This window comes from Colossoma macropomum, unplaced genomic scaffold (assembly GCF_904425465.1).
Source record: "Colossoma macropomum unplaced genomic scaffold, Colossoma_macropomum, whole genome shotgun sequence".
Lineage (NCBI taxonomy): Eukaryota > Metazoa > Chordata > Actinopteri > Characiformes > Serrasalmidae > Colossoma > Colossoma macropomum.
In genome coordinates this window covers 15,629,883-15,654,905 of record NW_023494789.1, presented here as the reverse complement: position 1 = coordinate 15,654,905, position 25,023 = coordinate 15,629,883, and the positions used below count along the sequence as shown (strand labels likewise).

General features: G+C 38.5%; 3 protein-coding genes across 3 annotated transcripts in view; 2 read left to right on the top strand and 1 right to left on the bottom strand.

Moving 5' to 3' along the window:
• Window positions 1–1,182: 1,182 nt before the first annotated feature.
• On the top strand, window positions 1,183–11,210 carry dnai4 (dynein axonemal intermediate chain 4). The gene is made up of 17 exons (XM_036569531.1): window positions 1,183–1,306; window positions 2,649–2,811; window positions 2,903–3,084; window positions 3,239–3,351; window positions 3,550–3,706; window positions 3,963–4,102; window positions 4,283–4,459; window positions 4,625–4,810; window positions 5,430–5,569; window positions 5,749–5,835; window positions 5,984–6,135; window positions 7,446–7,603; window positions 8,068–8,186; window positions 8,685–8,783; window positions 9,372–9,598; window positions 10,767–10,920; window positions 11,008–11,210. Exons 1-17 carry the CDS (start codon window positions 1,257–1,259, stop codon window positions 11,056–11,058), a joined length of 2,355 nt encoding a protein of 784 aa, XP_036425424.1. The 5' UTR covers window positions 1,183–1,256; the 3' UTR covers window positions 11,059–11,210.
• A 3,296-nt stretch (window positions 11,211–14,506) lies between these two features.
• Window positions 14,507–18,222, top strand: insl5a (insulin-like 5a). Its single transcript, XM_036569530.1, has 2 exons — window positions 14,507–14,710; window positions 17,759–18,222. The coding sequence occupies exons 1-2, from the start codon at window positions 14,524–14,526 to the stop codon at window positions 17,902–17,904; spliced, it is 333 nt and encodes a 110-aa protein (XP_036425423.1). The 5' UTR covers window positions 14,507–14,523; the 3' UTR covers window positions 17,905–18,222.
• A 3,053-nt stretch (window positions 18,223–21,275) lies between these two features.
• Window positions 21,276–25,023, bottom strand: part of sgip1a (SH3GL interacting endocytic adaptor 1a) — a 72,772-nt gene continuing 69,024 nt past the window's right edge. Inside the window, exons 21-25 of the mRNA XM_036570259.1 lie at window positions 24,216–24,348; window positions 23,331–23,533; window positions 22,859–22,923; window positions 22,570–22,734; window positions 21,276–22,077 (exon numbers count right to left, since the gene is read on the bottom strand). Of these exons, the coding sequence (XP_036426152.1) occupies window positions 22,055–22,077; window positions 22,570–22,734; window positions 22,859–22,923; window positions 23,331–23,533; window positions 24,216–24,348 (589 nt within the window). The 3' untranslated portion in view covers window positions 21,276–22,054. The remainder of the gene's footprint in view (window positions 22,078–22,569; window positions 22,735–22,858; window positions 22,924–23,330; window positions 23,534–24,215; window positions 24,349–25,023) is intronic.

The window sequence follows — 25,023 nt, the reverse complement described above, 5'->3', positions numbered from 1 at the left end:
TTAGTATAAAATCGATTGACACATAAACTGTCTGTTTAGAGAAATAACCCCACTGTGCTGAACTTTTAGTCCAGGATAGGCACAGATGAGTGAACAGAGGCAGGATTTAAGGGAGATCTCATATGCAAGGTGGTGTCAAAAACAACAGAAATCACCCCCTTGGAAAACTACCGCTCCTTCATGCAATGCCCTTTGGATGATTGTCGTTTTATGACTTCACTTCAGATGTATGCTATCTTATAATATGTAAAATCTTATTTAAATGAATATTGCACTTCTAAAATGTCTTGTATTACACTCATATAATGTCTTATTTCTGTATTGTGTACGTTTCTATCTAAGTATCAGGACTGAAAAATTAAATTAAAATAGAATTACTTAATAATTACTAAAATTAAATGAATACACACAGAAAGCTATAAATACATAAACAAATTAGTACAAGATATAAAGAAATAAATAAAGTGAGCAATACAAATATATGTAGTTTCGAATATAAATAAAACAAAAAAATACATATATTTTTTGAAGATGTGTGTTATTTTTATGCTTCTAATTATTTGGTAAGTCATTTTATTAATTAATTAATTAATTTGTTTGTTTGTTTGTTTAGGCAGATCCTGTACTCTATTGCCTTAACCCTGTACTGCATGTGTTTTAAATGTGTAAAAAGGGCTCAGCAGCATCATGTCCTCAGATTACTGAGTGAGCTTAGAATGATTAGTGTGAAATGGTTATTTTCCTGTTAGCTTGATGTCTTGTACAGTGTCTGTGCTGCTCGTGCTCCTCTGAGAGGGAGCAGAGCGACGAGGGTGATACAAACGCTTCACTAACCTCACTCACAACATTTAAACGTGCCATTAGTAAAAACAGTCCCAGGTCAGTTACTAGCTAACAAGCTAACATGGCTACAAGATCAGATGCTCTGCTCTATATCAGTCCTTACCATGAGGAATGGAAATAACCTCTTATTATTCCAATAAACTGGAAACAGTTATTGAATAATATAGTGTCTCTGTTTTTGGAGTAGTTTTTTGTCTCATTGTAAGTCTATGGAAGGTAAAATCGTTTTATAAATCAATAAATAGTTTTTGAGGAAAACCGTTGGACTTTTAACTGGTGGGCGGGATCTGTTACCATGGTTACATTAAACAAGCTCCTTCAGGACCTGATTCGTGAGGACGCGCTGGAGGAGCCGCCTGTAGATTTAACGTTACTGTTTTATTAACTGTAGTTCTGCTCTGTCTTCAGTAAACATGTCCAGCTCCACGGCAAAGCACACCAGACCTACTCTGAAAGTGACCACGTGAGTTACTTTATATTACTGACCAAATTCCCCGCTGTTCTGACGAGTTATGCCACCTTGTCGAAAAAACCCACCGTACGCCACTAAAACGATGGTTCTTCAAGGGTTCTTTAGTAAAGGCAGTTTTGTATAGAACCATAAACACTCGAAGAACTATTAGCATGCTTAAATGGTTCTTTGCATAACATGGTTCAGATGAATGAAGTATGTGTTGCCTATGGTTCTACATGGTTGCACATGGTTCTTTATAGCACCAAAAAGGGTTGTGCTATCGTTACGTTGTCAAGATTGTAAACAATAGAATTACCCTTTTTGGGTTCTATATAGAACCACATACAACACATTCTTCAACAATCTGAAGGACCATTTCACCATTCAAGTACCATTTAGGCATGCAAACGGTTCTTTGAGTGTTCATGGTTCTATAGAACCTTTGTCTTTACTAAAGAACCTTTGAAGAGCCATCTATTTAAAGAATGTAACACATATTTACAGACAGCTCCTTACATAAAACTGTAGACAGGATATTTTCACAGACTAAATCACTATCAGAAAGTGCTACCAGCATTGAAATGTATTTCATGAATAAAATCAAATCAAATGTTTTCAGAATAAAAAAAATTCAGAATCTCTTAATTTCGGCAAGTATGTTACACTTACAAGGAATTAGTCTTAGTGTATGACATGTAACATACTGAGCAGAGCAGACAAGCACACAGACTATTAGCAACTATTTAACTGAAGGAAAAATAAAATAAGAATACAATAAATAGAGAATAAGAAAGAACATTGCAGAGCCAGTGTGAATATTTGTACATATGCACATGTAAATGTCTATACAAATGCTGGTCTGAGGAGACTTATTATAACTATATATGCGTACAGAATATTACAGGATGATATGAAAATTTGTCAAACATAAATAAATCAGAAAATGTTGTCTACCTAAAATAGTAATTAGGATATTTTGATAGCCTAAATCATCTTATCAGGGGCTAAGTAATAATAGTAAGCTTAGGCTGTACTGAATAAATATTAAAAACGCAATAAAACATTTGAGACATTGAGTTAGAATAAGACACTATTCTAATGATATCGGTAAGGCTGCTCAACGAATAGGACAAATTATTAGAACACCGGACATACTTGCTGTAGGTCAGCGAACACCAACATCCATCGTTTATGACTAGCTAGATCTCACAGTTTTCTTAGGAAATGTTTTATTTCACTGTATTACTGACATGACATTGTGTTATTGCTTTATGTTATAATTTCAGCAGTTCCTTTATAACATAGCTTAGTAATTTTGCTGTACTGGTCAAATATCGTTCCCTCTCCCCAGGTCATCAGGCAGGATGAACCACTCATCTTCAGGAATACTAAAACCAAACTTAAGTGCTACACGGAGTGTCAACGCCTCTGTAAGCCGAAAGAGCTTCAGTTTAGCAGGGGATAGTAAGGTTTTGGATAAAAGCTCTGCTCAAACTCCTAAACACATTGTACAGGTAACAGCCATCACTGATCATTCACAGCATAAACTGTGACCCAAGTTGTTCAGTCACTATTGCGTCTAATAATGCCGTTCTTTCTACTCAGGTTTTGGATGAAGCAGGGAAGGATGTCACACCTCAGCCTCTGTACCAGCCAGAACCTGGAGCTGTACTAACCAAACAGAGCAAAATCTTCGCACCTCATGACACATCAGGGGGGACCATCTCTGACTTCTTATCCACAGCTTTCCAAACCACTAACGCGAGCTTCGCAGCACCCTTTACACGGTAAATGATAAGTGTTAAACAGATTAACCTGATAGGTATTGTTTACTTTTCCCTATTGCAAATAAGCTCACTCTATTTATGTCAGTGTTGATTATGTCGGGAAGAAGAAGAGCACTAGGTGAGGATGAAAGTCATGAATGATTTGCTATTTTAGGTCCATTTTTGGCAGCAGCTCTGTGTCCAGATCGAGCCAGTCTACAATGGAATCAATCAGTGATGAAATTGAGGATCCGTCTTTGAAAAGAGATATCTCAGTCGGTCTCTCAGGTTTGCTCATGTCTCTTCAGTGAAGCCTAAAATATTTAACTCAAACTGTGACTTCTTATTGATATTGAAGAAATACTCACAAAACACAGGGAAACCTATAAAGCACAGCAAAATAGCACACTAATCATTATTAATGCATTTTAATCCACACCCACTTCATATGAAACAGTTAAACTGACTCATGCTTGTTGAATACAGATGTCCAGGTTTGGAGAGAGGAGACGAAGGAGCAAATCAAAGAGCACATGCTGGACAGTATGGTGGATTGCTACCTCACTGAGACAGAAACCATCTGGCTGCTGGACATGCCTGCAGTGTCTGTGTCTGTAGACTCAGATGAAGCTGAAATAGTCAAGTAAAAGCTCATAACATCCTTGATTATATATATAACCATACAAATTATTAAACAAGATAAGGTATGTTGTCAGAACTTGTATTACTTATTATTATTGCTGTATTTGCTTTTCAATAAACCTTGCTGACATTACAGAAATTGTTTGGCTGTAAGCACTCAGCTGTCTTTCTGTGGATTTTTATATTTATTATAAAACTTGTTTTACATATATAATATAATTTTCATGTCTAATTTGGTTCCTTCTTTGTGCCGGAAGAGAGAGGAACAATGCATATACAGAACTTTGCAAAAGCAGACTGGGCAATGATAAATACGTGGAACGCTCAATGCAGACATTTAACGGGGCACCCAAAGCTAAAGAGATCCAGACTGACAGCATCACCATGGTGGAAAAAGGCAGGTTAACTCATGTACCCGCATTTTTTAATGGTCATCAAGATCTATTTGAATTTCTAAACTGTTTCATGCTGCATTTCCTGATCACTTTACATCTGATTTTATGTATGGATGCATTTATAATGTATTCTTAAAAAAACACTATTTATTGTGGGAGATTACTTTAAAAATTGTCTGCAGCTACCACAGCCACCATTTGGGACATGTATGACTCGTGTGTGAGTGGCAGCGAGGCAGGAGAGCCCATTTCTTCAGATGGAGAGAGGCCCACCATCCCACAGATCTCCTCAATTCATCGCCTAGATTCAACCAGACGTCTAGACAGAACCACGTCTGGAGTCAGTGCCAACAGCATAAGTAAGTTTGGCAACTGTACCTCACTGAAATGCAGTAGAGTCAGATCTTATAGACTTCCACAGTTCACACAAACGTTTTTTAAAATGATTAGTTCACTGAGTCACAGTTGAATTATGATAAGATGGTACAAATTGATACTGATCTTACTCCATCATCTGCATTTAGCCAGTACCACCAGCTCCAGAATAGAGATGGAGGCCTTTGTGGTTGAAGTGGAGGACAAGCCTGACCCCGAGCTGGTCCTACAGTCTGAGAAGTTCCTGCAGGATCTGCTGGTTATGGAGCGGACGATTCTGGAGAACATCTACCAGCCCAAGCTCGCTGCCTACAGACTGCTGCCAATACTGACAGGTAATCAGCATCATTATGTATAATTCATTGTGCTAAATAGCCACTTGCCTTATGATTTCAGTGTAGCACTTGGTTTGATTCCATACTATTGGAATGAGCAACTGATTTTATGTTAATAATTTAAAATGCTAGCTTGGCACATTAAAGAGCAAATAAGATTATTTGTCTTGTGTTTAGTCCACACAGTGTGAGCTTTAGGTTAAAAAGGCTAAAAAAAATTAGGCAAAAAAATCTGCCCATATTGCTGTGAAGAATGACTCAGAATTGGTCAAAATAATCATGACCGGTTAACCTTTAATCATGAGGCATCAATCTGGTGGTGGGGATTCAACTACATCAAATTTAAAATGTTAGAATCAGTTATGATCAGTTAGAACAATGAAATTTTTGTGAGCAAAATCTCATAAAAACGATAAAAATCCTCCCAAAAGCTTGGTGTGTCCCAAATCAGTTCTTGCATCAAATAGCATGACTGCTTGTCAACAAGACTACTTATTACAGATGCTAGAGAGGAAACTGTGCTTTATCTTCTATTGCCACTCTGGATATTGTGTTTAATGTTTTGATGTGTGATACATTTGTTAATTACAATTTCGAAGGTGTAAATCTGAATGTGCAGATCCAGACAGTGCAGCGATTGAGACAGAGGGCCAGGAGGAAAGTTCTCTCAGCCCAGCCCTGGAGCGCCTATGGGCCTTCAGCTGTGAGCTCACTATGGGTCGCAACGTCAGCAGCATGGCCTGGAACAAGAAAAATCCAGTAACTGCTCACCACGTCACACACTGATTGCACTGTTCTCTGTCTTTTCCTGTAAAATCTAATCAATATTATTATGAACAACATAAAACAGAACAATCTGTTTATCTGAGAACAGTCAGTGGGGCCATATGGTACAAGACTATATGATGAACAGCCTTTTGTCTGATGCTCTTCTGCAGGACCTTCTAGCTGTGGGATACGGACAGTTTGACTTCAAAGATCAGAAATCTGGACTTGTCTGCTGCTGGTCTCTGAAGAACCCTACTGTACGGTTCACATCCAGTTGATCAGTCACAAATAGTGCAGAAAATCTGCTCTCACCAGCTTGTTTATCTCTCTCTAAATGTTACTATAAATGAATATCACTTTGTGTGTGTTTGTGTGTGTGTGTGTGTGTATTGGTGTGTATTCTAGTGGCCTGAGCGGATCTTTCTCTGCGAGAGTGGTGTTACGTCCCTGGACTTCTCAGCCTCGAATGCCAATCAGTTGGCAGTGGGCATGCATGATGGCAGCATCGCCATCTACAATGTACAGAGCAGAGAGAAAACACCAGTCATCGACAGCAGGTGGCACTATAAGCACTTTTGCCTCGTTCTTCATCTGGAGTGAAAAAGTCACTGTGATTGCTTAAATGGACTTGTCAGTATATGCATGTTATAGATTGACATACAGTACTCTGCAAATGTTGGAGATCACCTTTGATTTATTTCATTTCCAGTCAAAATGGCTTTTCATTTTACAGCATGAGGAAAAAAAAACAGAACATATATTTAACAGAAAATTACACCGAAGCCTGAACAACTAAATATAATATCAGCTTTTTTCAGTATTTTGTCTGTCCACTCTTTGCCTTTAATACGGCTTATGTTATTTTCAGGAGAGTTTCAGTGCTTTCAAAGAAATCTGCAGGGCTACTTTTCCACACCTCCAAAGCTCAGTCTTAGAAGTTGCTTGGTTTTTCATAGTCCAGGTAATCCCAAACACATTCTGCAATGTTGAGGTCTGGTTTCTGAGGTGGCCACCAGCTACACATCCTTTCAGACCTATAGTGTTAAGCTGTCTTCTCACAGTTGAAGGATGGACAGAAACACCTGTGGAGTGGAGTGGAGCTTGAAGGCTTTAAGTTCTATCCCATTTTCCCATTTTCTTTATATATTTAAAAAAAATAACTCCAGTTTTCCTTATGCTTATCTTATTTCTTTGAAGGATCTCTTGGAAAATGTATAACTTGTACTTAATGAAGGGTGGTCTCCAAACGTTGAACAGTACTGTAAAAATCTAATGAAATTAAATGAAAATGAAAGATTATTTTTTCAAGCAGATCAACACTACAACAAGAAATGTTTTTAACTGGGAAAAACCACACACTGGAGGTAAAAAGATTCACAAAGGCTACATCTGATCAGACTTACAAAGACGTCACTGAACTGTTTTTCATGATTTGAATCACATGAAACTTTCCAACCAAAAACATTATAGTTTCCTGTTTCCCATGCATTCCCATGTGTTTGGAGGCATTTGCTACAGCAGCTCAAATGTTTACTGTTTCCACTGTGTTTATACATCCCTGGATAAATTATAGTGTGCACAGTGGCGCATAGTAAACACAGTGCAATATTGTGGCATACAGCTGGTAAAAAGCACTGATCACTTGACTAATGTTGTGCTTTGGGATGTTATTTGCTATTCTAGAAAAATAAACAGATCAATCGTGCAGAGATTACGTAACTATAAATATCTGTGTTGATTAAAGGGTTCTGCACAAACAGTACATGTTGGCTTTTTAGCACTTCTACACATGCGACGGCACACAGCCTAGGCTGAAGATAACCTGAATGAATGAAGATAGCCTTGTTTGTTTCATGCTCTTTTGCAGTGACTGTGCCTACAAACACACGGGTCCGGTGTGGCAGGTGAAGTGGATAGATCACGAGCGGGGGCCTTCAGGAGAATATAAAGGAGAGACACTGATCTCTGTCGCTGCTGATGGGAGGATCAGCAAATGGTTCCTGCGCAAAGGCCTGGACTGCATCGGTGAATTCCGAATGTGTTTTATCAGTGATACATAAAAAAAATTTCTGGATCAGGATTCGGTTTGTTCCCTATTAATATCAAGGATTAATTCATGCAATGTTTTATTTATATGGGGCATTTTGAACAGGCACATTGTTACAAAGCAGCTTTACTTGATGAGACTCTCGCCAGTGCTGTGAAAGATCTGTTTAGAACTTCACTTATCAAAATTTAAGCCCCTTAAATGGCCAGGCCCCACTGGCAGGCCCAGAGTTTTATTACACCCTTCTATAACCTAAGAACAGCTCAGCCATTTGGAAGTGAAGTCCCAGTAGTTACTGAATAATAAGCCTGGTTTGCAACAAGCCTGGGATTTTAAGAGGTTAAGAACTTTAAAATGTAAAAATACTGTCAAAAATAATGATTAGTTTATGGCATGCTAGATACAGCTGTGTGTATCTCTTATGTGATTTTATTTGAATCAGATCTGATGAAGCTGAAGAGGATGAGAAATGACAAGAAACTGCTGGGAGAAAGAGAGAGGAAGAGTGAGGCTCTGATTTCTCGCCAGGCGCCTGGACTGTGTTTCGCTTTCCATCGTAATGTTAGGAGCTTTGCATTGGATCACACATTCACCAAGTTTGCTGTTGAAGGGGAATTCCACATGCTTTTTTATTTCCATGTAATTCAATTGTTGAGATGTAAACAAAGTCATTCAGAGTGGGTTGATGAGAAATGGTTCATTGTAGAGAAGCTAACTGACACATTTCTTCACCATGATGGTCAAGGGGGTGACCCGGGGTCATAATATCTATAACACAGATATAGCCATTTTACTTACTATCCAAAGTGACCAGTGACTCTTCTGAGTGTTCTGAGTTCTTATATGTAATGTTCATAATGGTGAAATAGTGGTTCTCGCTTTTAGAGGCTTTAAACCCTTCAGATATTTCACATCCAGTAAAAACTCTCTGAATGATTGTATTTACATTACACTAACAATTTCATTAATCCGAAATATTGAAAAATAGGTGGAATTTCCCTTTAAACCAGCCTGCACTTGAACATATTTTCACTGGTTTTGCATATTTCTATTTATCAGGACTCAAATATCTATTTGAGTGGAACAGAAGAGGGACATATTCACAAGTGCTCCTGTTCATACAATGAGCAATTCTTGGAGACGTACACAGCACACAGAGTAGGTTTCTATAACGCGCACAGCCTCCTAGCCTGGTTAGATGAACACAGTGGGGTTTATCAAATCAAATCTCTGAGTATTATACTTTTTGTTTGAACTCATAAACTAATTATCTTCGTTTTCAAATGTGAGATGATATAGTGTATATACTATTATAAAGTATATATTTATGTAGTATGTTAATAAATACATTCACCATCCATTTTAACATTTTAACAAAAGTGCATACACTTTTACACGTATCAGTGTCACTGCTAGGTTTATAGTGGTCCATCAGCCAAAAATACCCAGCGAAAAGAGGTTTTGTCATCAGACAGAGACTAATGATGATGGCTAACAAACTCTACAGCAACAGTCTCTATCTGAACACCAGCAAAGTCTTGCTAGATGGGGATTTCTAATAAAGTGGCCATTTTGAACAGTTTACATTGTAGTGGATGTGTTGTTTTTGTTCAGAGGTGTCTTGTTGGCTACCAAATATTGGTCTAATCACAGCAGTTATTATTGGGGCTCCTGAAAACATTTGAAAAGATTATTTTTCATTATTAGAGAAGCTCCTTTTATATGTTTTTTTTTTCATTTATTTAGGGTCCCATCTATAAGGTCACCTGGTCACCCTTCTGTCCAGATGTCTTCCTAAGCTGTTCTGCAGACTGGACCATTCAACTTTGGAGGCAAGATCTCCTCACACCTGTTCTGGCCTTCACCTCCACACAGAAAGCTGTCCATGATGTCATGTGGTCCCCGCGGTGGGCCACTGTGTTTGGGGCAGTAAACGAGGGCAGGGTGGAGATCTGGGACCTGGGAGCCAGCATGTAAGAACTTGCTCATTCTCTGTGTTTTTAGTTTAGTCCCCCATTAATAATCTTGAACAACTGGGCACAAACTTTATATTACACATCTATTCTGAGTGTTTAAGGAAATCAGTGTTATATCATTTGGTGATCACTAAGCTTGGACACTAATGTAAATTTCAACTATTATTGTCTGCAGAGCTGCGATAAATTATATGATCGGGATCCAAATTAATTTACGAGGTTCCATGTGTGAGTGTTACAGATCGTTACCCTGTAGCTTGCATTTTCCCAGACTGTAATATAATTACCATATTGGCACCAAACTGGGCCTGCATCTAATATTACTTAATAATGTATAATGATATCCATATTTTACACAGCATGTAACGCTGTTAATATTATCTCCATTTGGGTGGAAACCGAAATGTTGCTTATCCATTTTTCTCTCTATTGGAAAGTTGATCTCATGTCCCAGAGTTTCTTTCTGTCATTTGCAGGTACCCCAGAATTATTTTACTGAATGCGATTTGTTCAAGATCAGCATTTTTTTATTTGAGACACAAAACACTGCTTTTACTAAAATACAGTATTTAAAAAGTGGAATTTTATAAATTTTAGGATTTATTGGCACCTGTCGAGTGATTAGGTTGAAGTTAGTATCGGTATTGGTACTTGCTATCGGCAGATACTTAAGGAATCGATATTGGAAGGGAAAAGTGGTCACGATGTGTCCCTAGTTATAATTTTTCCATGTAGCATTCAAGGTTCATGTGTAGTTAATTAGTTTGTGATATTCTGCCGATTATTAAGTTCAGTGTTTTCTCTTGTATACATTTTTTACTAACCATAGATTAAATTGATCTACGTTCAAATTACAAGCACCATTTTTCAATTCCGAATTTTTGCTCAGATTCAATCTTTATAACTTGATAGCTCACATTCATGTGAGTAAGTGACTCAAACCTGTCATTAATGTCAACCTGTTCTGAAAAGAGCAGCATGTGAACATCCTGAACTATTGAGTGTTGCTTAAAAAATACGAGTGTATTAGATTTTACTAGAATCTGTTGTAAATCTGTGCTGGATGAAAGCCCCCTAGTGGCTGAGCTCATGTTCAGCAGGGCAAATAGGTAATCTGCTCCTGCTCCCGTGTTGTTTATCACTCCCTGCACTTTTCCTCTTGCAGTCTGGATCCAACTATAGTGAGTGTCGCTAGTCCGGGTGTGAAGCTTACGTCTCTGCTGTTTGCCAGTGGGACAGACTGCATCTTGGTTGGGGACAGTGAGGGCCAGGTCAGCATCTACAAACTGGAGAACCTCGGAGTGGGAGCAGGCACACAGGTGAGCTTTGACAAGCATCATTTTACACATCTGAAGAAGCCTCATGCGATTCATTGGTGCTGATACGCGTCCTCTCCTTCTTGGCAGGTGGACACACTTGAGGACATCATCAGGTCCACGCTAGCCAGCCAGCTGTGAGAAAGAGAGAGGCTTTAGTGTCTGCTGGTGGGGTGCTGGCTGAGGATCAGGCTGTTGAGCTGCCTGCTCTACTCCATCATCCGTCTGACAGTAATGTCTGTTATCCATCAGACTCAGAGACTCCATTTCAGAATAACAATGAGATTACAACAGGCTGGCCATGTCTTGCATGAATAGAATAAACATATTGCCAAAATAGGACCACCTACCAAAAACAAGTCTCAGAGTTACTGGTATGTCTGAGCCAAGATAACCAGTACATCTCCAAGAAAGTTGTATTTTGTCTCAAAATGGTTCAGAGCAGCTCCTTGCCCTCTCTTTAGGTTGTTTTGTCCCATTATTCCTACAACTTAAAGGGGAATTCCACTGATTTTTCCAAAGTTTTCCAGAATACAGTTGTTGAGATGTAAACAGATGCAATTCAGAGTGTTATGATGTCTAATGCTGCATTGTATAGAAACTTAATGACAATGATTTCTTTACAGTCGCAGTGATGGGAACCATGGGTCACAATTTACTATCCAGAATGACCAGTGAACTTACACGTCTTCTGAGTGTTTATATGTAATGTTTATGATGGTGAAATAGAGGTAAATCTGAATAATTCTGTTTTCTCTGGGTATTATTTTGCCTTAGAAAGCACTGCATGTACCTCTTCACTATGAATGTATTTTTAAAAAAGATGTTTTTGGCCAAAAACCTCATCTAAAAAGTATAAAAAACTTATAAGGCAGCATATTCATAACTATTTCATGACATGACCTTCTGTGTGGTTGCCTTTAGAGGCATTAAATGCTTTGGATGCCTGGTTCACCACCTCTGTGATGCAATTCTATCTTTGTAAGTTTCTCTAGAACTGAGCATTTTGCAGCAAACCACTCTGAATGACTTTGTTTACATCTTAACAATTAAATAAAAAAAACTGATGAAGTCCCCCTTAACTCTTTAAAGTCAATGTGAACACATTTTTGTTCCATACAGAGTGAAATATTTCTGAGTGAAACACAGTATCAGGGAGGGTCTCTGAGCCAGCTGAGCGTTTTGCTGGATGGTAGGTGGGGATAGCGGGTGATAGAGGTTAAACATGATTTTATTGGTTAATATTGTTTTTCACCGCCTGCTGGTACACAGTCACATAATCAGAAATAATAAGCCTTTTTTAAGGTGGGCAAAAGCCACTACACTTTAATCAAACATGACAGGAAAAGAAGAACTTTGTCCACTAAGAATTTATGCATATTTTGCCAGTTCCCAACTAGCTAAATCATGATTTGAAAAGATATTTGAGCTTAGTATTTTTTGACAAATAACTGTCAAAACACCTACTAGTTCACAGAACTGAAAGATCCCCAGAGCATGTGGTCTTTATGACAGTGATACACTGAAAGTTAATGGAGAGGCTATGGAGGTCTGATTACCAGAACCTCTCGACAGATTACAACCCATCCATGCCATCAACAGCCCCATCACACCTCAGCAAATGGCTATCATTATGGGAACTGCTGTAATCCATGACCTGTCTGAGAGGTCCCTAATCTGAGTCCTTTAGTGCAAATCAAACAGTTTAATGCTGAAGCTCAGTCAGAGGCTCTGAGCAAATACTGTCTGTAGCTTTACAAGAACAGCAGTTATGGGAGTAAATGGATTCTAGATGTGCTTTTGCCTATGTTTAGCATATGGTTTATTCAGTGTGTCGCTTTTCTGTGTGTCACAGACCTTTCCTAAGTGCTCACCCATCTTTCATCTCATTGGGTTTAGCCTGCACCACAGCCTGTAGACTGGCTTTTATTTTATTTGTGATGAACAACTAATTGTGCTTGAAAATGAAAGTCTGTGACTTTTCCTGAATGGTCTACATGCACAAGCAGCCCTTTTTTTACATGTTTAAAATAATATTATCAAATTTAATTTCCAGTCATTAAGTACAAGTTATTCATTTTTCAGGAGATAATTTTTGAGGAGCTTAGATGTAAGATAATACATTGCATAAGGGGAAGGTCAAAGAAAAATAAGTAAAACAACAAAAACAAAACAAAACAAAAAAAAAACAGTTTCTGCAGCTCAGAAAATGATTAAAATATACGGAAAAGAATGGGACTCCTAACAACCATACAAGCCCTGGTAGACCACTAAAACTCTCACAATCAGATAAACAGTACTTACAGCTTTCATCTTTGAGAGCGAGGAGAAAATCAAGCTCCACTCTTACTTCAGATCTGGAAAAAAATCCACAGGTGTTTCTGTCCATCCTTCCACTGTGAGAGGACAACTCGACAGTACTGGTGTGAAAGGATGTGCAGCTATACAAAAGCTGAGAAAAGGAAATGATCTCAGACCTTAGCATCACTGAATGTGTGTGGGATTAACTAGATTGTGAGAAGCAGGAAATACAACCAACTTTTAAGACTGAACTTTGGGGGTGTGAAAATATCCCTGCAGCTTTATTTGAAAAATAGAAACAATTGAAAAGAATGGAAGATGAAATAAAGGCAAAGAGTGGATTCAGTAAATACTGAAAAAATATATATTTAGTTGTTGAGGCTTCTGTGTAATTTTCTGTTAAATACATGTTTTCTGCTTTTTTCTGATGCTGGAAAATTAATAACTTCTATATAAGAGCCATTTTGACTTGATATGAAATAAGTGAAGGGTGGTTTTTGACTTTTGCACTGTATATTATATATATATATATATATCTCTTCACCTCTTACATTGAGTTCTTATGTGGGTTTACACTTTTATTCCTCATTCTTATTACTACATACAGTAATTTGCATATTAGTTTCATATTAGTTACCAAATAGCCTGTTAGTTTACGGGTTTAAACAATGTGCTTTCACAATGGTGCCTTAGCTGCCCTTGTCATTAGTCAAAGTCTAACATCACTCTATGATATCTGATACATATTTATATCATTTGGGGACGTTTTAACCATCCCGAGGGAGGCAGTGCTCTGACGGTAAAGCCATAATGGGTCATATGATTGTGATCATGATCATTTGCACTCTTTATTTGTAGGTCAACTGGTTTTTGAGGACATAATTTGTCAGTCAGATCAGCAGATATTGGACATCTGTTTTGCAGGGGGAGCTGCGCTACTCCATGTATGACTTGATTAGCTTTGCATTATAGAGAAGATCACTGCAATCAAACCATTATGCTGGAGCGGTCAGGAGACAAGGCCTTGTCCCAAAAGGATGTAATTTGATTCCAGATTGGGGCAGTAAAGCACTTTACTACCTGTCGAGAATGCCTTTTTTCGAGATACACATCCTGTCATTAGAGATAACTGGCAATAAAAAGGGACTCCACTTCAGGGTGGAGTTTGAAGAAGAGATATAAGAAGCACACCTTAGAGCATCTTTCAGACACCAACCTCCAGCCTTGAAGACAGCACTACAGGGAGAGACACAAGAACAAGACAGAGAGCAACAAGGGAAAAGGGAGGGAAGTGTGGGAGCAACTATGAAAGCACTGCGTTCTACGCTGCCTCTGTTGCCCTTGATGCTGCTGTGGGCTGTTTGTAGTGTGTCGCAGGTGCAGGCGGAGGTCAAAACGGTCAAGCTGTGTGGCCGTGAGTTCATCCGGGCCGTGGTCTACACCTGCGGAGGGTCCAGGTGGAGGAGGCTGCTCACTCCACAGAACATGGAAGGTGATTCATACCACTACTAAGAAAATATTATTAGACTATAAAGAGGTAACATGTTTTTCTTTTATTTGCTACAGAGGCTGAGCAAGTAATGCATTTAGATGCTGTTATTTCTAGAAGTAGTAATCTAAGTAATGGCCTGTCAGTTCTGGGCTTTTTTGGAATATGAGTTGACCCTCTGTGAATTGACTTTATCCAGCTCAATGATGATGATCAAATTTTGTCCCCTTAACCCAAATGCATCTCTGCGAGAAACACCAGCATAGACCAGCAGGGCTGGTCACCAGTAAAACCAACATATGTTGTGTTTTGGACATAGATACGCTGGTCAGCAGCAACTGAAGTTAATATGCTGATCAGCAGCAAAATCAGTATTTGTTGTGCTTTGGATGTGGGTATGCTGGTCAACCAGAATGACCATGCACAAGTAGAGTAATGACAAGTGCACAAATAGACCAGCATAAACCAGTTTAGACCACCATGCTGGCCTGTGCTGAACAGAAACAGAAGCAGGTGTCTTGTAACCTACATTTTGTACTAATATTTTTAGTGTAGCATTCAAGGCATGTCTACAATATACAGTTTAATTTGAGCTTACTCAGAATAAACCGTGAATGTGGTTGCCTTAAAAGCTAAAATTGCTTTTTTGTTGCTTAAATGCTTTGTGTGATGGGGGAGTTTTAGCCTGTGGGTGGGGATTAGCAATGACTAAACTGGGGGAGAAACTGAGTAGTACAGAGTTTTACAGATTTATAACAGTCATATAGGTCCAGTAACCACATAAGCAAACTATTTGAGACTAACTGAACATGGTTTGAGGCAAATATGTGTTGATTCAGGCCTGTATTTTGCATGGTGCTAGTTGTTAGCCTCATAGCTCCAGTCCAAAGCTAAAGAAGCCAACTTTTTTCTTCTGTTGGTGAGTCCTGCAGACACAACATGTCATCTCTGTTGGAAAAACAAAACATTGAATACTCCTTCAGTTGTTTCTTAAAGCATCATTGAAAGTTCCTCTGATGCGCAGATTTAATCTCATTCGGTAAATGAGATAAATGCCACAGTCATAGCTCTGGCCAAATCCTCCAGTGACCTGTGATTCATTTGATCTTCAAGCATCTGCTCTAGATAAACCTGATGATAGCAACAGGACCCAGACCTGATCAATTAGGTAGTTATGGCTCAAGGCAGACCTGCTTGATCTAGGAGAGCCACACGCTGTGCTAATGTGCATTACTAATGCACACATCACGTTGTGTTACTGGATTTTCTCTGTACTGTAATTACATAATCTTTCAGGACAGCTCTGGAGTCTGGACCCTGGAAAAAATGATTGTACACCTAATTTGACTCTGAGCGGTGTAATTTCCATTTGCAGGTTATATATTGGATATATACATTGCATGATGATAATGCATATTTTAAATTCTCATACTGGACTCACTTACAGTAAGAAACAGTCCGGTAGACTCATTTATGTAATTTTTTTTTTTCGCCACAGGGTATTTTTGTACATATTTTATATTTATCTTTTTTAAATATTCTGTGAGTCAAGTATTTTGCAATCTTCAAAAAGTTATACATAGTTTGCTGTTGTCCATTATTAATATAATCAGCAGTTACAGACTTAGTATGAAACATGTCTGCTGTTACTATGTACTGCATGTATTCAAACTGCCCTCTACTAGCAAAGCTTATAATTTACCAGAACCTGCATGGCTAATTATAATTTGCACAATTAGTTATTTTTTCTTTCTTTAAATGTCTGCGTAATTACACTTTATTCAAAGTCATTCAGAGTTGTTTGATGTGAAATGCTCCATTCTAGAGAAACTTACAGAGTCAGAATTGTTCAGTGGTGGTGATAGGAACCTGACATCAGAAGAGTTTAATGCCTATAAAAGCTCCCAAAACAGAAAGTTATTACAAGATATCGTTTATGAATACATTATCTGAGACCTGATACATTGTTTTATGATAATTTTGAGATGAGCTTTTCACCTAAAACATATTTTTAAAATACATTCATGTTGGGGTACATGCAGGGTGTTGTAAGGCAAAACATTACCCAAAAAATCTTTTTTTCTACCATTATCAACATTACATATAAGAACTCAGAACATATATGTAGGTCTACTGGTCCTGTTTTTAGGTAGTAATAGAATTGATGTATATTGCTGCTGTCAGAAGAAACCCTCATATCTCCATTTTTGTCGTTTTTCAGTGGGGGGCAATTATAAGGACCTGTGACTAACAGGAGCCCTAAAAAGTTGTTAGAGCATTAAGTAAATTTGTAGATTTAGGCAGATGTAGTCCATGAGTGGTGGAGATAAACCTGTTAGCTTAGCCAATAGTGAAATAGGCTACTTCTGCTCCCCTAACATAGTTACTTGTTTACTTGTTTACATTTCGCTCCTCTTTTAGCCAACATTTAATCAATGCAGGCAAACTTGTAGCAAGATGTTCTTACTAAATCAGTTGTTCCAGTTTGTTGCCTGGTATGAGACCCAACAGATGCAGCTTCAGGCTTAGCAACCCTGTCTCCCCATCCCTAAAGGTTAATTTATATTTATGTTATTCATTAGTGTTAAGAGGATTTTCTATTCAAGAATTTTATTATTAAAATTACATTTCTTATAGATGGTATCAGTGTTATGGAGTGTATAAATTCTACTGTATGCAGAAAGTTGCATGCATGTCTGTAGTGTTATATTTTCAGGCTTTGCGCGGCCTGGGGTGGTGGGGCCCGATGTGATAACTTTTCATGGGGCCCAAAATCCCTGGCGGTGCCCTTGACGCCATTAGTAAGAAATTTAAAATGTAGTTTCTCTACAGTGCACCATTTCACATCAGAATTCTCTGAATGACTGTGTTTACATCTCAGCGACTGAAACATGCAGAAATTTTAGAAATTTTTGGTGGAATTCCCCTTCCTTCTTCTGTTGTTGGTTTGTTTCCTGCCTCAGTAGTTTAAAGTGTGCATCGTCAGCCTAGTCTGTGACTGAAAAAGCAGATACACCCCATACTGAACCAAGTATGAACTGTGCTTTACAGGGATTTTGAATGGAGAGCAGAACAGCGCTGAGGACCTGAGTGAGAGCGAAGGATTAGACCTGTCGACACGAGATATAAACCACCTGATGACCAACATGTGCTGTCAGGTGGGCTGCCAAAAGAGAGACCTCACCTACCTGTGCTGAGGAGCGGACACACACTCTCACACGCTCAGTGGTGTGTAAGGGATCCTAAGGCCATTACTAAAGATCAGCTCGCTCTACGGCTCATGGCATGAAAGATAATTGGCAAATCAGTGAGTGCCTGTAAAATAAGTGTTAAGGGCATATAAACAAACATTTAGTAGCCAAACCATGTTGTTTAAATATGTGTTCAATATTATACAAAAGGTTTGTGGAGAAAAAGAGATTTCATGCCAACTATTTTATGTTTTCAAATAATTTCAGTCTTGAATTGTATATTTTGCAAGTTTTGTCTAATAAATTTTGCTGCATAATCATGGACTTATATGGTGTCTTCAATGTAATTAATCCTAAATGGTAGTTTATATACTAAAGCAAGTCTCAAAATATTTGTTTATAACTTTTCAGGCTGTTATCACTGCTGAAAGAAAGCAGCACAAACCAGCATGGCATACATAATAAGCTGGTTTATGCTGGTCTAATTCTGGTTTAGCTGGTCACCCAGTCATACTATGTCTATTACTACCGCCTTTATTTACCAAACAGTGACCTGTAAAAGAGGATTCTGTTACCATCACAGGCCTAAACGTCTTAATTCCTGTTGCTAAGTCCATCAAAAGGGGAATTACACTGATTTTTCAAAATTGCTTGATAGTTCAATGGTTGAGATGTGAACAAAGTCATTCAGAGTGGTTTGATGTAAAATGTTGCACTGTAGCACTGTAGGAAACGTACTGCCTCAGATTTCTTTACAGTGGTGATGACAGGAACAGGGGTAACAATGTCTACAACACAAATATAGCCATTTTATTTACTATCCAAAATGAACAATGCACCTACACATCTGAGTTTGTACATGTAATGATAATGGCAAAACAATGTCTCAGGCATCAGGCAGCATATTCGTAACCATTTCATGCAACCTTTCTATGAGGGTGCTATTGAAGGCTTCAGATGTCTGGTTCTTATCACCTCCACTGTGAACAATTCTGACTCGCTAAGTTTCTGTTGAACGGCGCATTTCCCTTGAAACCATGCTAAAGGACTGTTTACCTTTGCTTACATTTTGATTTAACTATGCGATAAAAAGAGAAAAAATATCTGTGGAATTCCCACCAATTAGGTCTTAGAATGTGATACATAATTTTTTTCGCTAGCTCCAATAGACACACACAGTAGCTAATTATAGATTTGTTAAGCACATGTGGTTATTAGATCATTCAGAAAAACAAATTCATACGTTCCGCTTACATCTTTTATTGGTTTGGAAAGAGCAAAGTATCTCAGTTCACTGTTAACATCATCTGTACAAACACAGCTTGCACATGTTGCTGGGCAGAAATGTTGAGGAGTTAAGAATGATCTAACATACAGTCACACAAACAGGCAGTCTCAGACACACTCTCTCATACACTCACACACACACACACACACACACACACACACGCTACTGCACTTACAGAACCTGACTGACTGACTGACATACAACACAGCATCTCACCTCCAGAATATCATCACTGCCCAAAAAAAGGAAAAAACTAAAACATTTTTTTTTCCAGATATTTCTTTTTCTTCAACATTTGAACACAGCAGGTGTTCTTAACAGTGTGTTAAAATTTCATGATAAAACCGACCAATAGAATGCAATTTCTTGGGGTAAAATTGACAAAGTTTAGAATGTTTCTGACAGCTCCTATAAAGTTACTATATTGGAGATACCTCTTTTTGGACAGCGATGATATCTCGACTAATACTTCACTTTGGACTAAGCAGACAAACTCATCAGCTGCTACACACAACTGCATTCATGTGGTTTTCTGTTAGCGAATGGATTCTGTTTCAATTCTGTAATCTATTAAATTCAGTGCAATTCAGAAATCAATGCAGGATGTTGTGCGATGTAATGTTAATGTCCAGTGCACTGCTCTTCCCCAACGTACAGTAGATAGGAATGGGAATCAAACGCCAGTGTTCTCGTTAAACTGGCACACACTCGTTTCTGTTGTCAACATGGAATATCAGAGCATCTGGGAAGTTGAACAGTAGCACAGTGGTATTTTTTTTTTTCCACAAGAAACAATATTTTTTCACTTTATTAATAGTTTATAACATTTAAAAAATATGCAGCTTATTCTCTCTTAGAGGACAGTTCTGGAGATACACACACAAATACAAATAAAAAAAAAAAAGAAAAGAGAAGAGAAGAAAAAAAGCATTTTGGTCATCCTAACCACTCCCCAAACCTCGATCTTGTCATCTCACAGAGACATTTACCATTTGCAAAAATAATAAAATCCATGAACTCAAGCGCCAGGGCGGTTTGGATAGGGGTTCATGCTCAAGACGTCGAATAAATTGCACTGGAGGAGAGCGAGAGAGGTCAGATACAACACGTTGGCGTGAATGGAAAACGTAAAGTCCGAAAAGATGACAATCCATGTTTCAACTAATAGTGCAGATATACACAACACTGCTTTCAGAAAGCATGATGCACCCAGGTAGATACAATATTCATCCTTTAACCCCCCGCCCCCCCACCCCAACCCACCCATATACAGCTCAAATCCTCTGTTGCACTTCAGTTTAAAAAATTATATCTGAAATAAATTTAAAAATTATACCTCAGCATTGTACTGTACACAGCTTACCCAACTACACAGATAACAAAAAAAATAATAACTTTAAGGATCCTAAACTGTGATACCATTCAAAGTCTATTCATATACAGTCACAGAGTTTTTTGTTTCTTTTTTTGTACAACAAATTATCATGAATAAATAAAAATAGAATGATGTACTCAGAAGTCTAACACTGCTGTCTTGGGAACAACAGAAAGGCTATTCAACAATACAAGGAAAACACCAAACGCCCTTCAAGATATATATTATCCATTTAAAATTACATTTTAAACAGCTCTTTTTTTTCTCAAGGGAAAAACCTTTTTTTTGATACAATTGCAAGCAAGACGTATTTTAAGCTGTGGCTGCCCAAAAAAACTGAACATAAAAGTCACCTAAAACACAGTGCCAGTGCAGATGTGGAGCAGAAACGAAAAAACCTGATTTTCACATTTACATACGACTCAAAGCTGTTACCAGTTACCTGCCACTTTCTATACCTGATTTAACTACAGTGGTATGCAAAGTTTAAACACCCCTGGTCAAATTATATACTTTGTTGATTTTTTTAAGTGAAAATAAGCTAACACATACTTTACAGAGAACATACAGAAATTTTATCTGCAAATTTTACTGCACAATTTTATGTATTGAACTAAACATATAGGAAAACAAATAAAACCTAAAATAAAAAATGTGCCATTGCTTTCGCACAGGTCATATTTTATGTTTTTCCCAATATGTTAAATTCAGCAAATAAACAGAAAATGTGCATTAAAAAGTGCAGAGGTGTGTTCTCTGTAGAGGAGTTAACATGTAATTTGAAAAGGAGCACCCAAACTTCTGCATATGACCGTACATTCCAAAAACTACAGTAAATAACCTGAATCATGAACTATGACCGAAGTGTTCCGTCTTGCAAAACATCGCCCCCTTGTGGTAAAGATACATACCCCAACAGCAGACTGACTCCTGAACAACCCTATACAGACCCATAGTAACAGGTCAAAATTTGGCAACAGGTAAAAAGTCTTGGATGAAATATTCCTTTGTTAACAGAAAGAGTTTGACTGGTCATGGACTTACGGACACTAGTGGACTTCATTTCACTCAGGTTTCACTCAAGTCCCTGAGCTTCTTACCTTTGTCAAAATGCACTGCCTTGCTGACTAGACTCAACACTGATTTGTCTGTACCAGGCCTAGACAGATAGAGCATTCAGGCAGCCACAGCCTGTGGGTAGAACAACAAGACGTTAGACAGACGAGAGGCTAACCTTAAGGGAAAACCTGTGCTGTCTAACAGCAGCAATACAGTTTTGAAATGTTTACAGTTTACAAATACAAGTAGTACACCCTAAAACGGTCCACGATTCCTATATGCAACTTATACAATACTGCTGGAGTGTGGGCTCCGCCTGTGTCAGACATCTATAAAGGGATTCTCCGAGGGGTCAGGCAGGGGCCAGAGTGTTTTGGAGTAATTTTCTCTTAGTCCATAAAGACACACTTTCTTGCGCAGGGCTGTGGTGCTGATTAGTTGTCTGCCATGTATTTTCCTAAAAGTAAAAAGGAGAAAAAGATTTAATAGGTTAACACTGTAAACAACAATATGGTCTCTGTCAGAACAAAATCTTCTTTTGTTTTTAAGGAATTTGAAAATGCCAGTTGGCCTTTGCATTGTGTTCAAATTTCATGATTAATGTACCAACACAAATGCTCCTAAATAATTTCCATTAAGTTCCATTGAAAGTTCTGAATGTTTTCCTTTCCCTGTACACTTACAATTTGAGATACAAGGTTTTGTATAGACAGCAACAATATGATAAAATCATTCTGTTATACGGTTAACTTAGCGTTTCCGAACAGCAATCCTAATAACAGACTGATTGGTTTGAAGATTCATGCCCAACTTCTTTGAGGAAGATTTGAGAACTGACATAATGCTACCATGGCAACAACTCCCCAGACAGAATATGACTGTTGTCGCAGAGTGATGAACAAACTCGCATAATGTTGGTGTGTGAAACTGAGGCATTTTTCATCCTCACCTGCAGCAAATCTCTTCTTGATGAGGGAGAATCTGTATCCGGGGCCGACCAGCTCAATGTCACAGCCAGACAAGGTGCTGCCTTCACTGGTGAACTGCACTGCCAGTGGGGCCGGCTTACTGGGGCCGTCTGTCAGCTGAAACCGTGCCAGCAGAGAGCCCACACCTGGAGCCAGAGGGAGCAGAGCAGAAAGCAGGACAGTGGAAAAGATGAGGAAGGCATGTTGGCTACATTTTTTATAAGGGACAATTAAAAAAGAAAATGAAAGTAAATAAAAAGAACATTTCACCTCCATTCTCAGACTTCTGAGAGATATCTGGAATCTTCCACAAGATTCTCTGCTGCTCTGCATTCCTTTGCAGAAGAAGAAAACATCATTTGTCAGAACCACCACTCCTCCTCCTCCTCATCCTCTTCTCACTCACTACTCTTCCAACAACTTCATCAGCCTCCAAAATGCTTGGCATGTTGTACCTTCCCACATTCCCTTACTTTCTCGTGGTGCATCCACATTAAATATGTATCATCTCTATATCACAGCAGCCCAGGCAGAATGTTATAACCCTACTGTTTTTGTGTAATTTTTCTTATCATTTTTATTCTCATTGTCAACAATTATTTGACCAGAACAAACAAAAGACAACAACTGCCAACAATCAACCAAAGACCGCTACTGGCACATTACCATATTAATAACAGTGTTACAGTTAGTCTTGGCAAAGACTTTAGTGTATTAGAGATTCCTGATCCATCTTTCTCACCAGGCAGCTGGGGGAAGCACAGCCTGCAGTTTGCTGACCCCTCCATCCACAGGAATGAGGAACTGGACGTTGTTGAGGGCCACCGGTGTGGTCATGGCATTGCCATTATATTTGTAGTCTATCCTCAGGTCAGTGCTTGCAGGCTCACACCTCCAGTTGACAGCCAAGTTCAGGGGAGTGGACTGTAGACCCTGTGCTGATACCTGGTACACACATACAAAGAGAGTTTCAGACCAGAGATGTGGGAAGCTGTTTTAAGTTGGGGATGCTGATATGTTAAGGAGCGTGTACAGTTGTACAGAAAGGTTTGAATATCCCCTGGTCAAATTACATGTTTCGTTGATTTTCTACATGAAAATGAGTTTATATTATATACACATATACATACACAATATATATATATATAGCAAGCTAGCTACTGAGACATCAGCATACTACAAGTGATTTTTTAATGCTTGTTATGAAGAAAAGGACCATAATACAAAATTACAAAATTAATCTAAGATAATACAATGGTTATCGTAATTTTTATCCGATAACATTCTTACATTCATGGGTTTCTTCGGTCTCTTACGCAGCCATCTTGCTGGTTTTTCTATCATAATACTCCATTTGAAGTGTGCCTCTGAAAAACCTCTGTTTGGAGGGCCACATATCCCTAACACTTCGCCCTACCCCTCCATCTCAACAAAAATTGGGACACAGACCCCTCGGTGTATATGTGCAAAACAAAGAGGTAGGGCAAAGTAACAGCAAGGGGCAAGGGATGAAGTGGGATATGGTCCCTGAGTCCCCTTTATGACAGTCTCTGAATCCTGATTCATTTTTCTCATCACTAACACAAATTCATTATCACAAATCCAGTCCAAGTCTGCAGGTTCTTACCTGATATTTCAGCATGTCTACATTATAGTACGTGGCCTGCGGTTTCTGTTCAGCCACCTTCTTCAAGTGGGTCATGAGGTTTGTCATGTTCACCCAGAATTCTTTAGCGTTGGGGTTGGACTGTGTGGTGTCGCTGTGGGAGTAATGACAGAGAAATAAAACAAAGCACAGAGCCAGGTCTCGTGAGGTATGAGGGCAAACCCGCAGCCAAATTAAAACAGATAATCTTTGTTCGGGGCTAGGATATGAACAAACGCTCCTACCAAATAAATCTCTGGCAAAGAGAGCGATGAGCTCACTGCCGATTAGTCATATGTGAGTCACCATCAGCTGACTGTAAGCTGTGATGCTGGGTTCAGGAGAAAGGCTTAGTGATGTAGGGCTGGTATATTAAGTTTGCTTCTTTAGTTTTGCACAGGAGCTACGAGGCTAATGTACAGTACTGTGAAAAAAATCTGAGACTATGCTTCATATATTTAACTCCCAGTCAAAACAATCATTTGAGGTATTTATTTTTGGGAGATATTTTTGAAGAGATTAGATATAAAATAATCTACTTGCATAAGGGAGGGGAAAGTCAAATGGAAATGGAAAAAAAACAAAACAACAAAAAAACAACAGGAGTTTATAAAACCAAAGTTGAAAAAACTATTTTAAAGATACAGAGAAAATGGGACTCGACCACCATGCTGGTAAACAGCACGAAAGTGAACGTTCGTCTTTAAGAGAAAAGAGAAAATCAAGCTCCACTCTTGCTTTAGATCTGTCCATCCTTCCACTCTGAGAAGACAACTCAACACTATGAGTC